Consider the following 14653-nt stretch of genomic DNA (forward strand, 5'->3'; position numbering starts at 1 on the left):
GCCACATTGGAAGAGCAGGTGGGCCATTCAGCAGGATGCAAATGGATTTCATTGAGAGGCCTATGCATGCAGGCTTGAAATATGTGTTGGTGATTGTGTGCATTTTTAGTCACTGGATTGAAGCATACCCTACACGCAGAAATGACAGTCTCACAGTTACAAAACTACTCTTGAGAGAACTAATACCACGTTTCGGATTCCCGATCTCTGTAGAATCAGATAGGGGAAGTCACTTCAATAACGAAGTCATCAAATTATTGTGTGCAGCACTGAACATTGAACAAAAATTGCATTGTAGCTACCGCCCTGAAGCATCAGGACTAGTGGAGCAAATGAATGGCACATTGAAATCGAGGATGGGGAAAATATGCGCATCCACAAACTTGAAATGCCCTGACGCATTGCCCTTGGTGTTAATGTCAATGAGAAACACACCTGATAGAAAAACTGGACTATCACCGCATGAAATCCTCATGGGCAGAGCCATGAGACTTCCAGCAGTTCCTGCAAATGCTCTTGTAAATATTACAGATGATATGGTATTGGACTACTGCAAAGGTCTGGCTGATGTGGTCCGCTCTTTTTCTCACCAGGTGGAGGCAACCACCTTGCCACCGATCCAAGGTCCAGGACATGCCCTGAAAGCAGGTGACTGGGTCGTGATAAAGAAGCACGTGAGGAAGTCGTGTCTGGAACCCCATTGAAAAGGACCTTTCCAAGTGATTCTGACAACTACCACCGCTGTGAAGTGTGCAGGAGTTCCCAACTGGATTCACGCCAGTCACACGAAAAGGGTGACATGTCCACAGAAGAGGAAATTGAAGCGCTGAAATTACCAGCAACTGACAGGAAAGTACCAGGCACTGAGACAGAACAAAGAGAGCCTGAAAGTGAACGAGAAGAAATCGAGACAGGAGAAATATTTTCTGAGGAAGACGCAGTCGATCCTTTTGAGGACAACAGAGAGGAAGCCTCAGGAAGTGACAAAGATCCTGGAGGTGACAAAGAGCCTGTCACAGGTGAAGAAGCAGGAGAGCCTAATAAGAGGAGGGCTTTCCCAGAAGCAGACAATACAGGAAAAGAAAGAGAAAACCTGATTGACCTCCTAGGGGAAGGAGACAAGACAGAACAGAGTGAAATCATTCAAATTCTTCCAGAACCGGTTGCAGGTCCGTCAGGTGAAAATAGCGCGAAACGGAGACAAAGCATATCGCCAGGGAAATCAAAGACTAAAGAAGCATTAAAAGAAAATGAAGGGCCAAAATTGAAGGAGAAAAGAAAAGAAGTGTCTATCGTAATAACAACACCGAATGAAGAAAAAGACACAGCCAAAGAACAAGACATAAGCGAAAGAGAATCGAAAGGAGATGCAAAATTGAAAAGGAAAAGAATACTGAGCAGAAGATATGCCGGTCCAGAGTGGGCATACACAGCCACTAACGATTGGTCAGACAAATTTTTATCTCTTAGTCTTGAAAACGAAGAGGCAGAACGATACTTTGGCACTTGAAAAGTGAAATTTCATGAACATTACCGAATAAGACATTGATAACCTGATTGACTTTTGAACCGAATAAGACATTGATAACCTGATTGACTTTGAAACCGATTTTGAGACAAAGCTGCTAAACTGATAAGAGACTAAGCTACTAAAGAAAACCGTGTGAACATTGAACTCGTTCAGCTTTCTATATATATGCAAATCTGATTTGATAAAGTGTCTTCAACTTTCTGATTCTAAATAGATCATGCCAGGCAGTACTACAAAGGGACATACAATGAAATATTGTAAATACATGTGTATAGGTCTAATAACTGCATGTGTACTAATAATTATAGCATAGTTTTTGGAATGCATGGAGAGAATGAAAGAGACGCGAATGATGCTTCTACTTCTAAAATTACTACTGAATTAACTCCTTTGCAGAAACTCGAACAACGACAAGAAAGAACTTTCTTCCAACGTCTTCTATCGCTTGCTGAATGAGTATGTTGAGACAATGGATGCGAAAGATTGTTATGTGTGCACACAAATACTTACCTCAGTAATAGAAGGAGTGACATATCATAGCATGCCTCTTACGTATGGAATATCATGTAGCTTGTTACTAACCAGATTTTATGGCCAGGAGTCTTTTCAATACTTCTATTCCAATCATGATGTCATGTTTTCATATGTCCCCATAATAGAGTACTTGAGTAAAGTAGCAAGAGATTATTATATAAAAATAGTTAGGGGTTAGCTCATAGAGAAAACCTTACATGCTTGCTTTCACCGGTAGAGAAAAGCTTTTTGGATCACACTGAAGATAGAAGGAAAGTGGTAAAGGATAAATTAGAAAGGGAATTACACAAAAGGACATCTGTAGATAACAATGCTTTTGCCGCAATAAACACACAAGGGAAATTAGCTTTAGATGCAATACACGTAGGAAAGCTTTGCATATATAGACCTAAATCATATTATGACACAATCTTTGTGGGACTGAGTGAATGTAAACACGCGTTTTTGTTTCAGGCTAAATGGACGTTCATGCTAAATGGCCTAGATCCAGCTACTCCAGGAGTATACTATATTTGTGGACTCAATGCCTATTATCGCCTTCCAAAAGGATGGTATGGGAGATGTTACTTGGGAATAGTATTTCCAAAGATTTTTCAACTAGACGACTTAAAGAAATTTCCAAAGCTGTCTGAATTACATCGTATTCAGAAAAGGGAGAAAGCTTCTGGTGTGGTAGGAGATATATTTGGAGCAATGATTCCTTCTGTAGGTGTTATATTGAATTCAATTAAAATACGAAAGTTGTCTACTATTGTGGATAACATGCTGACAAAATTCTCAGGAGCCATGATCCTGATTGATGCTGAACTTGCTGCAGAAAGAGCTATGACTCTTCAAAATCGGCTTGCTTTAGACATTCTTTTAGCAAAGAATGGCGACGTTTGCAAAATGCTTAGTGCACGTCACTGTTGTTCTTATATACCAGACAACAGTGGGCAAATTAGGAAAATGCTTACAAATTTAACTAACGAGAGTGCAGATTTGAAAGAATTGAAAGAACCAGGAGTATGGGAAAAGGTTGGAAAATGATTTGCTTCCGTGGGAAATTGGCTCAGCAACATTTGGAACAGAATATTACTGAAAATAGTAAAAGGAATAGTGATAATATTACGTTGCTTAATAGGTATTTGGGGAATATGGAAAGCTATTAAAATATTGAAATCAAGACGTAAAAGGAAAAGAGAAGAGAAAGAACAAAATAAAATAGTAGAAATATACAGGAAAAAATCAAAGGGAACAAAAAGGAAGAGGGAATTGACTGAAGTGCCAAATTACTAAAACAGAATTTTAATGATATAAAATTTGTGATGGAAGATTTAATGTGATGACATAATTAGTCATCAGAGGAGCGAATGATGACGCTGAAAAAGAAAGGCTAACAAATATTCATATATCATGTAACAAAATCATATAAGGTAGTGTGATTTTAGTAAAGAAAAATAATGTATGTGGGAAAATGTGCCCACGAGGTAGTTCGCCATTATTATAAACAAGCTTAAATTAATCATGAAGAATCGTCAATGTAGTAATCCGTCATAATTGCAAATGTATTCTATAATTTTCTTGTTGAAACTGTTTTATGCTTAGCTTAAATTTAGCAGAGACTTTGGCCTAGTTGCCTTGTCTCAAATTTAACTGCATGGTTTTCACTTGTATTAACAAAAATGTATTTTAACTTTAAGGTTGTATTTTTCCAGTAGAAATGACTAATACACTTATCTTAATGTTTCGTGCTAGGCTAGTTTCATCCCCTTTGAAGCAAGGTCAGTTTCTGCAGGTACAGACAATAAAGACACTGATACAGAAATAATTGGCAAACTTTGTTGCTACTTGTGTTCCAAGGCTCCAAACCTTATGCATAAATGAGTGCTAAGAGAAATACACTATTCATTGGTCAAAAAGAAGCCACCCTATGAACCCTCCAATGGAAGACCCTGAAGAATTTGGAACGTTTCTTACTTAAACCCACCGGACAAAGAGAAGTCAGCCATTTTCTTTGATGCCATTTTGAAGCCAGATTCAAGACGCCATTTTAAATGACACTTTGATGCCTTTTCTCTGTTGCAGAGAGAGACTTTAAGAATTCTCACCCTAGAGACTTTAACTTTAATTTTGCCCCGTCTTGTCCATGCAGTAACTTTTGCCCCATTCTCCTTGCTGCCGCAAGGAAACTTGCTTTAACTTTGCCCCTTTGAAATCTGCCCCATGCTGATTGAACCGATACCTGAAGGACGAAGACTTTTCCTTGAATGCTGATTGTATTTGGTAATTATGAAAGGATAATTGTATTATGCATTGTGTTTTCCTTCTTCGGTACCAACTGCTTATTTTGACAGAGCCCAAGCTAGAAGTTTTCTAAATTTGTGTTGACTAAATTCGTTTTGCATGAAGCCCCACATGCCAATGCTAATTAGAGGTTAGTTGAGGTATTCACTTGATGCACCATGCTAAATTGAAATCTTGTTATGCTGACCGATGTATGCAATTAGTCAAATTCAGTTACTTATATCAGTGATTTGCATTGCTATAATCGAGTGCATTATAATCCAGATTTTGCGTAGATTGCGTTTCTTCCGTCGCTATGGACAGCTAGTAATGTTCGTATACGTATATCATTTGATTTTGAGACTTACTTATATTGTGCTAGCTTTGTTAATATAGGGAAATAAACTCATTAACCTTTAATAAACAGGTGTGGTTATTCGTGACTGAAAGGTCATGGTGTGTCTAATTACTGATTTTCTGTTTAACTAATTTGTTGTTTGATTATTAATTGAGTATTGGGTATTGATTATAAATGGTTATTGATGATTGATTTGAGTGATCTGACTATTCTTGGATGAGGAGAACCCAACTCGGTCAAAAGGTTCACCGCCCTCCGGCGTGTCCAAGTACAAGTAATTTATAAAGACTGGACGCGCTATCACTGGCTAATCTTGTTCTCCTGAGTCCCCTGTGCAGCCAAGAATAGTTGGCATGAGAATATCTTCGCTGATAGTCTCAGAGAGCTCTGATACTTGGCCTTTGCACTGGAAGGGTCTTTTTTATATGCATTCAGCTGCATTTTATAACTCAGAGCATTCTCCTTCAAAAAGTAATTACTCCTAATTTACTTAAATTGGTGAGTTATGAGCTGAATTGTTTTGAAACATCTCAGTCTACTAGGGTTTGCCTCAGTGTTTAGCTTTTCTGCAGTTGACTTTAAGCACGAACACTGTAAATGTGTGGCCTGGAAGTCTATATTGAAGATGCTTGAGCCTTTCTCTATGCCAGTGTCCTTGGGATTTGGTGTGAAGCTAGCACTAAGCTAACCTATGTTCTGAATTATATTAATTTATGCAATATGTCTGGCTGGTGAAGCTGCACTCCCCCCTTCAGACCTTACTCTGATAGGCACTTTGATACTAAAATGGAAGAGATCATTCCCAGTTGAGGGTAGAGGCCAGATGTTTTTTTTTAAACCCAAGCCGAAGGGTTGAAGTCTAAGTCAAGAGAGTGACCCAAAGTTTCCTGCTAAGGAATTTAATTGATCATCACTGTAAATTAAAATCGACAACCTTAACATCCTTGGTAATTGAAAAGCAACCTGACCACCCATGCCAGACGGTTGTTGCAGAAACTTCATACCTACGCCCAGTGGTCTGTAGGCCACAACAAATGTAAGGGTGGTGTCAGGAGATGTGCTGCATCGGCAGACAAGTAGTTTGGGAAAAAGAGCCCCAGTTCTTGTTTTGAAGCTGCTGTTACAGTCATCTCTAACTATTACTGCCACTTTCTTCTCTTCCATCACCCGACCAGTCTTGTAGGGCTCACGGAAGGTCAAACCCTCCAGGACAGCAGCAAGAGCATTGAAGAAAGCATATGCTAGTAGATTAAATGGAGCAGGTAACATCGATTAGCCTATGCTAATGGGCATTTGCACCATAGCAGATTTTCAGAAGTTTCACCAGTTTGCTTACAAGGTGGTATAGAAGCGTTAACCCCACTGTCAGGAACGTAAGTTGGTACAATGCTATGCATTACATTTCAGACCATTATATCTTGGTAATCATATTGTGATTACCATAACATTGTGCCTTTAGGATAAAACAGAGCTGGAATGCGATTTTGACAAAAAGTAGGGTCCCCTAAGATTTGTTATGCTGCAAATAGCTATATTAGAGCAGCACTGAGAATTAAGACATGGTATGGCTTGTTGGCATCCTTGTGAAAATTGATTTTTACAAGGATGGAATGGCTATTTATTTTGTTTAGATAGTTTGTTATATTAATATTGGTTGGACTTCATAGCTTCTATTGATATCTAATGTTTTGTACTTATCTGGAAACAAATGTGCTACCTTACTTATGTCTAATGATCCTGCACATTGTGTTAGTATAGGATGTTGTATTTTTTAATAATGCTTAGATTTTGATTTTTTTAAATGATTGGATGTTGTTCCTATATTTTCAATTATATTCTTTTGTTTTTGTATGTCACCTGCTGAATAAACCAGTGTGAATGTGACATTGCTGCTTAGATGATAAGTAGTATTTCTAACCCCTAGGAATTTAAATTTCTATAGTGGTTAGAAATACAATACACAACCTAACCAGCAAAGTATTTTCTCCATGTACATTACGGCAAGCAGGTTAAATGCTTAATGGTGTGTACGCTACTGAATAAAAGTATTTTGGGGAGTTTTCCCATTATGTGGGGGAAATCTGGGATTCTCCACTATATATTGCAGGTACAAATAAACCCAAATACAATGTATGTTTAATCTCACCATATCTCAAATTGTGCTTTAAGTTAAACTGTAACAAATAGTGACTTTGTATGATAATAATACTGATGCTGACATTATTTTCCGTATGAAATATTTGTAAACTTTACAGAATAGACCCAAAATCGATATTTACTGATGTGGAGAACTTGATTGGTAGTGCTGTCGGCCAAAGTGAATTGAAAGAAAAGTAAGTCTAAGTACTTTATTCATACAAAAAACAGGTAAATACACATAAATTACAGTGTAAAGACTTCTGAAGTGGTTTTTAATAACAAGTAACACAGTTTTTTCCATCATATTTTATTACATGTTTTTACAATCAGTTTTCTTTAGGAATGGTTAATTGTACTTATAGGTAATCATATGCACCAAATAGAGTTTGTTTTTTACTTTCCTCCTAGTTTCAAACACCGCTCCTACTTCACTCACCTCCCATCTCTATTCCTGTCCCCTGCAGACCTCCATCATTGCACTGGCAGCCAGCCAGAAGGAGTTGCAAATTGCAGCCTGCTAAATAATAAGGAGAAGACAAGTCATTTTGCGTCTCTCCTACCAATAGCCAATTTACGATCCGACCTATCAATACATAGGTCGCATTCATGAGCCTAATAGACACCTACGCTCAGCCTCAATCTCACTCACACACGTCCCCCACATTCACAAGCGTAGGACAGGGGGTTGTTTGTTCTCATACATGTCATCAAAAACATTGGGACATCCTCCAACAACAAATTAGAGTCTCCTCATCACTTCTTGCGTTCCGCAAGAAGCTGAAGATCTGGCTGTTGGAATTACTCTGAGAGGACACTCACCTACACACATGCTCAAGTGCCTGAATACCCTTGCGGGTGATTAATACGGTTTACAAATAAACATAACATAACATTACATACCCATTAAAAAACTAGTCAGTGTGCAAATTCCAAATCCTTAGTTTGCATATGGGAATGATACATTGGGCCCAAAATCACTATTGGGGATGAGTTCCTAAACTACTTAGTTCACCATGTACCCAAAGGTACCAATATATATTGCTTGAAAACCCAACTGATTCAATGATTACAGTGTTGTGATGCTGTTTATAAATAGAATGTGTATAGCGTGACGGCAAATGCAAGAGGTATTTTGACACTAATTACAGCCCATTGCAGCTGATCTAAAAGGCCACGAAGTTTCAAACCAGAGGGCAGTAGAGACTCCGAGCATAAGTACTCTAGACTGAAGTGTAAGCTTAGTATCCCACTGAATGAGTCGGAGTGTGGCTCTCCATACAAGGAAAACCACTCGTGTTACTATTGGGAGAATGACCATGACCGGGGATCCATACAGCATGGCCATGCCCTGTGAGAACCCTAGAGATGTCAATTCCAGTCCGTCGGCAGGATCAGACCACCAGCCATTGAGCCAGTCATTGATCACCAAAAGTTGGGAAGGTATGTAGTAAAGGTAAAGGTTGGCCATTCTCAGAACCCCATCAGGCAATGCGGGGCCTGGTGCTATGCCAGAGGATGGATGAGGCCACCGTATCCAGCTTGCGGAAGCAACGGTGAGGCACAGCCATAGACAGGCTCTGAGAGACATAGAGGAACCTTGGTAGTATCACCATCTTGGACAGGGCGACACGACCCATCACATTCAGCGGGAGGGACTGCCTTTTATTAAGATCTTTTCTGGCTTTTGTGCTAGGGGTCTGAGGTTAAGGATTTTTACAAGGATGAAATGGCTATTTATTTTGTTTGGATAGTTTGTTACCTTATTATTTTGATGTTCTATATAGCTTCTACTGACATCTAATGTTGTTGTCCTTATTTTAAGATAAATGTGCTACCTTATTTATGTCTTATGATCCTGCATATTGTGTTAGTATATGATGTTGTATTTTTCAATAATAATTAGATTTTTTTTTAATGAATGGATGCTCTGCTTATATATTCTATTATAGCCTTTTGTTGTTTATGCTTTTATGGCACCTGCTGAATAAACCATTGTGTATGTGACATTGCTGCTTAGAGTGTAAGTAGTATTTCTAACCCCTAGGAATTTAAATACCTATAGTGATTAGAACTGTCTATAGTGGTTAGTGCACCACCTAATCAGCAAAGTATGTTCTCCATGTATATTATGGCAAGTACTTTAAATACTTAATGATGTGACCTCTAGTGAATAAAAATATTATGGGGAGCTTTCCCATTCTGTGGGCGAAATCTGGGATTCCCCACCATATATTGCAGATATAAATAAACCTAAATAAAATGTATGTTTAGCATCGCCATATCTCAAATTTTGCTTTGAGTTGAACTGTAACAAATAGTGATTTTGTGTCGTATTAGTACTAATGCTGACATTATTTTCTGTATGATGTGTAAACTTTAAGGACAGACCCAAAATCGATGTTTACTGATGTGGAGAACTTGATTGGTGGTGCAGTCGGCCAAAGTGATTGGAAAGAAATGTAAGTCTAAATAATTTATTCTTACAAAGAACAGGTAAATATACATAAATTACAGCGTAAAGGCTTCTGAAGTGGTTTTTAATAGCGAGAAACAAAGTTTTTTCCATCATATTGTTTACATGTTTTTAATAACTGTTTTCTTTAAGAGTGATTTATTGTACTTTTAGATTGTCATATGTGCCAAATAGAGTTTGTTTTCTACTTTCCTTCTAGTTTCAAACACCGCTCCCACTGCTACACTCGCCTCCCATCTCCATTCCTGTCCCTTGCAGGCCTCCATTGTTGCACTGGCAGCCGTTCAGAAGAGGTTACACATTGGCAGCCCGCTTAATAATATGACGAGCAGGTCATATGGTACAACCTATCAATACATAGGTCGCATTCAGGAGCCAAACAGCCACCTATGCCCAGCCTCACTTTCACTCGCATACACCCCCCCTCATTCCCAAGAACAGAACAGAAGTTTGTTCTCATTCTTTTTACCAAAAACATGGAACGGCCTCCCACAACATCTCAAAGCTTCCTCATCACTTCTCGAGTTCCACAAGAAGCTGAAGATCTGGCTCCTCAAATTAACCTGAGGGGACACTGGCCTACACATCTGCTCAAGTCACCCCATTGAGCCAGTCATTGATCACCAAAAGTTGGGAAGGTAGGTAGGTAGTTAAGGTAAAGTTTGGCCATACCCAGACCCCCATCGTAGGGGGCACATTGACAAATATGCAGGGCAAGGTGGGGCTGGGTGTTTTGCCAGAGGATTGAGGAGGCCACTGAAGCCAGTTTGCGGAGTCAACAGCGCAACAGAGCCGTAAACAGGCTCTGAGAGTCATAGAGAAACCTTGGTAGTATCATCATCTTGTACAGAGTGACACGACTCATCACATTCAGCAGGAGGGACTGCCATATATTAAGATCTTTTCTGGCTTTTCTGATAGGGGTCTGGGTTTAAGGGCCTAGGTAAGCTCGGGATGGAGTGCCACCCATATACACACGTAGTTAAATCTGAGGCGACGCACAGGGGTATCAGTTTGACAAGCCACACAGTCCCAGGTCTAGCCCAGGAGTACCAAGACTGATTTGGATGAATCAACATGAAGCCCAATGCTTTCCTAAAAAGATGGAAAATATGAAGGCGTCGGGCCACTCAGCACAAGATCTGCTAGAAAGAAAAGGACATCGTCAGCATAGAGCACTGTGCAATTTTTGTGACTCTCATCCCATCGCCAGTCCCTCACCTGGAAATCAAAGCATTAGCAATTTTAGAGATGAAGAGCGAGCCTAAATTGCTGTAAAGCATCCTTGTGATACAAGAATCGAGCAGTCACAACAAAGGGTTGTCTCATAGATTTGTCACCCATGAATAGTTTCTTTGTTTTAAACTTTTTATTTTATTTATGATAAACAAATGACAATTGAACATTACACTGATACAGTCACAGGTTACCCACCCTTCAGTATATCACAGTTCAAGCATTTCCACACCCCCCAACCTTGCTCCACGCCACCCATCTCTCCTTCAACTCCAGTGACAATACCTATCACCAGCTGGCTAATCATGTTCCCCTGTGTCCCATGTGCAGCCATGAATAGTTGGTGTGAGAAAATTCCTGGCTGATAGAATCAGAGAGCTCTAATACTTGGCCTTTGCACTGAAAAGGTTGTTTCATATGCATTCATCTATATTTTATAACTCTGAGCATTCTCCTTCAAGAAGTCATTACTCCTAAATTACTTAAGTTGTTGAGCTATGAGTTCAATTGTTTTGGAACGTCTAGTAGGGTTTGCCAGGATGTTTAGCTTTCCTGCGGGTGACGTTAAGCAATAACACTGAAATGTGTGTCCTGGAAGTCTATACTGAAGGTGCGTGAGCCTTCCTCTATGCCAGTCTCGTTGGCTTTTGGAGTGAAGATAGCATTAAGCTAACCTATGTACCCAATTATATTAATGTATGCACTGTGTCTGGCTGGTGAAGCTGCACTCCTGTCTTTAGAGTGCACTCTGACAAGCACTTTGATACTGAAATGGAAGAGATCATTACCAGTCTAGGGTAGAGGCCGGATGTTTTTAAACAAAAAACAACCCAAAAGGGTGAAGTCCAAGTCGAGAGAGTAACCCAAAGTCTCCTGCTAAGGAATTATATTGATCATCACTGTAAATTTAAATCCACAACCTTAGCATCCTTGCTAACAAAAAAAGCAATCTAACCAACCATGCCAGGCAGTTGTTGCATTAACTTCATATCTACGTGCAGTGGTCTGTAGGACACAACAAATTAAGGGTGGTCTCAGCAGACCTGCTGCACCAACAGACAAGTCATTTGGGAGAAAAGAGTTTCAGCTTTGTGTTTTGAACATGCTATTAATATCATCTCTAAATATTACTGCCAATTATTTCCTTTCCCTCAACCGACCAGTCTTGTAGGGCTCTCATAGGTCAATCCCTCGGGATAACAGCCAGAACATTGATGAAAGCACATGATAGCAGATTAAATGGAGCAGGTAAACATGATTAGCCAATGCTGATGGACATTTGCAACATAGCAGATTTTCGGAAGTTTCACCAGTTTGCTTACGAGGTGGTATAGAAGCGTTAACCCCACTGTCAGGAACGTAAGTTGGTACAATGCTATGCATTACATTTCAGACCATTATATCTTGGTAATCATATTGTGATTACCATAACATCGTGCCTTTAGGATAAAACAGAGTTGGAATGCGATTTTGACAAAAAGTAGGGTCTCCTAAGATTTGTTATGCTGCAAATAGCTATATTAGAGCAGCACTGAGCATTAAGACATGGTATGGCTTGTTGGCATCCTTGTGAAAATTTATTTTTACAAGGATGGTATGGCTATTTATTTTGTTTAGATAGTTTGTTATATTAATATTTGTTGGACTTCATAGCTTCTATTGATATCTAATGTTTTGTACTTATCTGGACATAAATGTGCTACCTTACTTATGTCTAATGATCCTGCACATTGTGTTAGTATAGGATGTTGTATTTTTTAATAATGCTTAGATTTAGATTTTTTTAAATGATTGGATGTTGTTCCTATATTTTCAATTATATTCTTTTGTTTTTGTATGTCACCTGCTGAATAAACCAGTGTGAATGTGACATTGCTGCTTAAAGGATAAGTAGTATTTCTAACCCCTAGGAATTTAAATTTCTATAGTGGTTAGAAATACAATACACAACCTAACCAGCAAAGTATTTTCTCCATGTACATTACGGCAAGCAGGTTAAATGCTTTATGGTGTGTACGCTACTGAATGAAAGTATTTTGGGGAGCTTTCCCATCATGTGGGGGAAATCTGGGATTCTCCACTATATATTGCAGGTACAAATAAACCCAAATACAATGTATGTTTAATCTCACCATATCTCAAATTGTGCTTTAAGTTAAACTGTAACAAATAGTGACTTTGTATGATAATAATACTGATGCTGACATTATTTTCCGTATGATATATGTGTAAACTTTACAGAATAGACCCAAAATCGATATTTATTGATGTGGAGAACTTGATTGGTGGTGCTGTGGGCCAAAGTGAATTGAAAGAAAAGTAAGTCTAAGTACTTTATTCATCCAAAAACAGGTAAATATACATAAAATACAGTGTAAAGACTTCTGATGTGGTTTTTAATAACAAGTAACACAGTTTTTTCCATCATATTGTATTACATGTTTTTACAATCAGTTTTCTTTAGGAATGGTTAATTGTACTTATAGATAATCATATGCACCAAATAGAGTGTGTTTTTTACTTTCCTCCTAGTTTCAAACACTGCTCCTACTTCACTCACCTCCCATCTCTATTCCTGTCCCCTGCAGACCTCCATCATTGCACTGGCAGCCAGTCAGAAGGAGTTGCAAATTGCAGCCTGCTAAATAATAAGGGGAAGACAAGTCATTTTGCGTCTCTCCTACCAATAGCCAATTTACGATCCGACCTATCAATACATAGGTCGCATTCATGAGCCTAATAGACACCTACGCTCAGCCTCAATCTCACTCACACACGTCCCCCACATTCACAAGCGTAGGACAGGGGGTTGTTTGTTCTCATACATGTCATCAAAAACATGGGACATCCTCCAACAACAAATTAGAGTCTCCTCATCACTTCTTGTGTTCCGCAAGAAGCTGAAGACCTGGCTGTTGGAATTACTCTGAGAGGACACTCACCTACACACATGCTCAAGTGCCTGAATACCCTTGTGGTGATTAATACGGTATACAAATAAACATAACATAACATTACATACCCATTAAAAAACTAGTCAGTGTGCAAATTGCAAATCCTTAGTTTGCATATGGGAATGATACATTGGGCCCAAAATCACTATTGGGTATGAGTTCCTAAACTACTTAGTTCACCATGTACCCAAAGGTACCAATATATATTGCTTGAAAACCCAACTGATTCAATGATTACAGTGTTGTGATGATGTTTATAAATAGAATGTGTATAGCGTGACGTCAAATGCAAGAGGTATTTTGACACTAATTACAGCCCATTGCAGCTGATCTAAAAGGCCACCAAGTTTCAAACCAGAGGGCAGTAGAGAATCCGAGCATAAGTACTCTAGACTGAAGTGTAAGCTTAGTATCCCACTGAATGAGTCGGAGTGTGGCCCTCCATACAAGGAAAACCACTCGTGTTACTATTGGGAGAATGACCATGACCGGGGATCCATACAGCATGGCCATGCCCTGTGAGAACCCTAGAGATGTCAATTCCAGTCAGTCTGCAGGATCAGACCACCAGCCATTGAGCCAGTCATTGCTCACCAAAAGTTGGGAAGGTAGGTAGTAAAGGTAAAGGTTGGCCATTCGCAGACCCCCATCGTAGGGGGCACATTGACAAGTACGCAGGGCAATGCGGGGCCTAGTGCTATGCCAGAGGATGGATGAGGCCACCGTATCCAGCTTGCGGAAGCAACGGTGAGGCACAGCCATAGACAGGCTCTGAGAGACATAGAGGAACCTTGGTAGTATCACCATCTTGGACAGGGCGACACGACCCATCACATTCAGCAGGAGGGACTGCCTTTTATTAAGATCTTTTCTGGCTTTTGTGCTAGGGGTCTGAGGTTAAGGATTTTTACAAGGATGAAATGGCTATTTATTTTGTTTGGATAGTTTGTTACCTTATTATTTTGATGTTCTATATAGCTTCTACTGACATCTAATGTTGTTGTCCTTATTTTAAGATAAATGTGCTACCTTATTTATGTCTTATGATCCTGCATATTGTGTTAGTATATGATGTTGTATTTTTCAATAATAATTAGATTTTTTTTTAATGAATGGATGCTCTGCTTATATATTCTATTATGGCCTTTTGTTGTTTATGCTTT

The 14653-nt window shown here is 39.2% G+C and overlaps 1 protein-coding gene across 4 annotated transcripts in view; it reads left to right on the forward strand.

Annotated features, from left to right (window-relative positions):
• LOC138295834 (uncharacterized) overlaps positions 1 to 14653 on the forward strand; it is a 1330477-nt gene that overhangs the window by 535738 nt on the left and 780086 nt on the right. For all 4 annotated transcript variants that reach the window (XM_069234393.1, XM_069234396.1, XM_069234394.1 and 1 more), the window contains exons 14-16: positions 6944 to 7021; positions 9209 to 9286; positions 12778 to 12855. In XM_069234393.1, the coding sequence (XP_069090494.1) occupies positions 6944 to 7021; positions 9209 to 9286; positions 12778 to 12855 (234 nt within the window). The remainder of the gene's footprint in view (positions 1 to 6943; positions 7022 to 9208; positions 9287 to 12777; positions 12856 to 14653) is intronic.

The sequence above is a fragment of the Pleurodeles waltl genome, chromosome 5, assembly GCF_031143425.1.
Source record: "Pleurodeles waltl isolate 20211129_DDA chromosome 5, aPleWal1.hap1.20221129, whole genome shotgun sequence".
NCBI lineage: Eukaryota > Metazoa > Chordata > Amphibia > Caudata > Salamandridae > Pleurodeles > Pleurodeles waltl.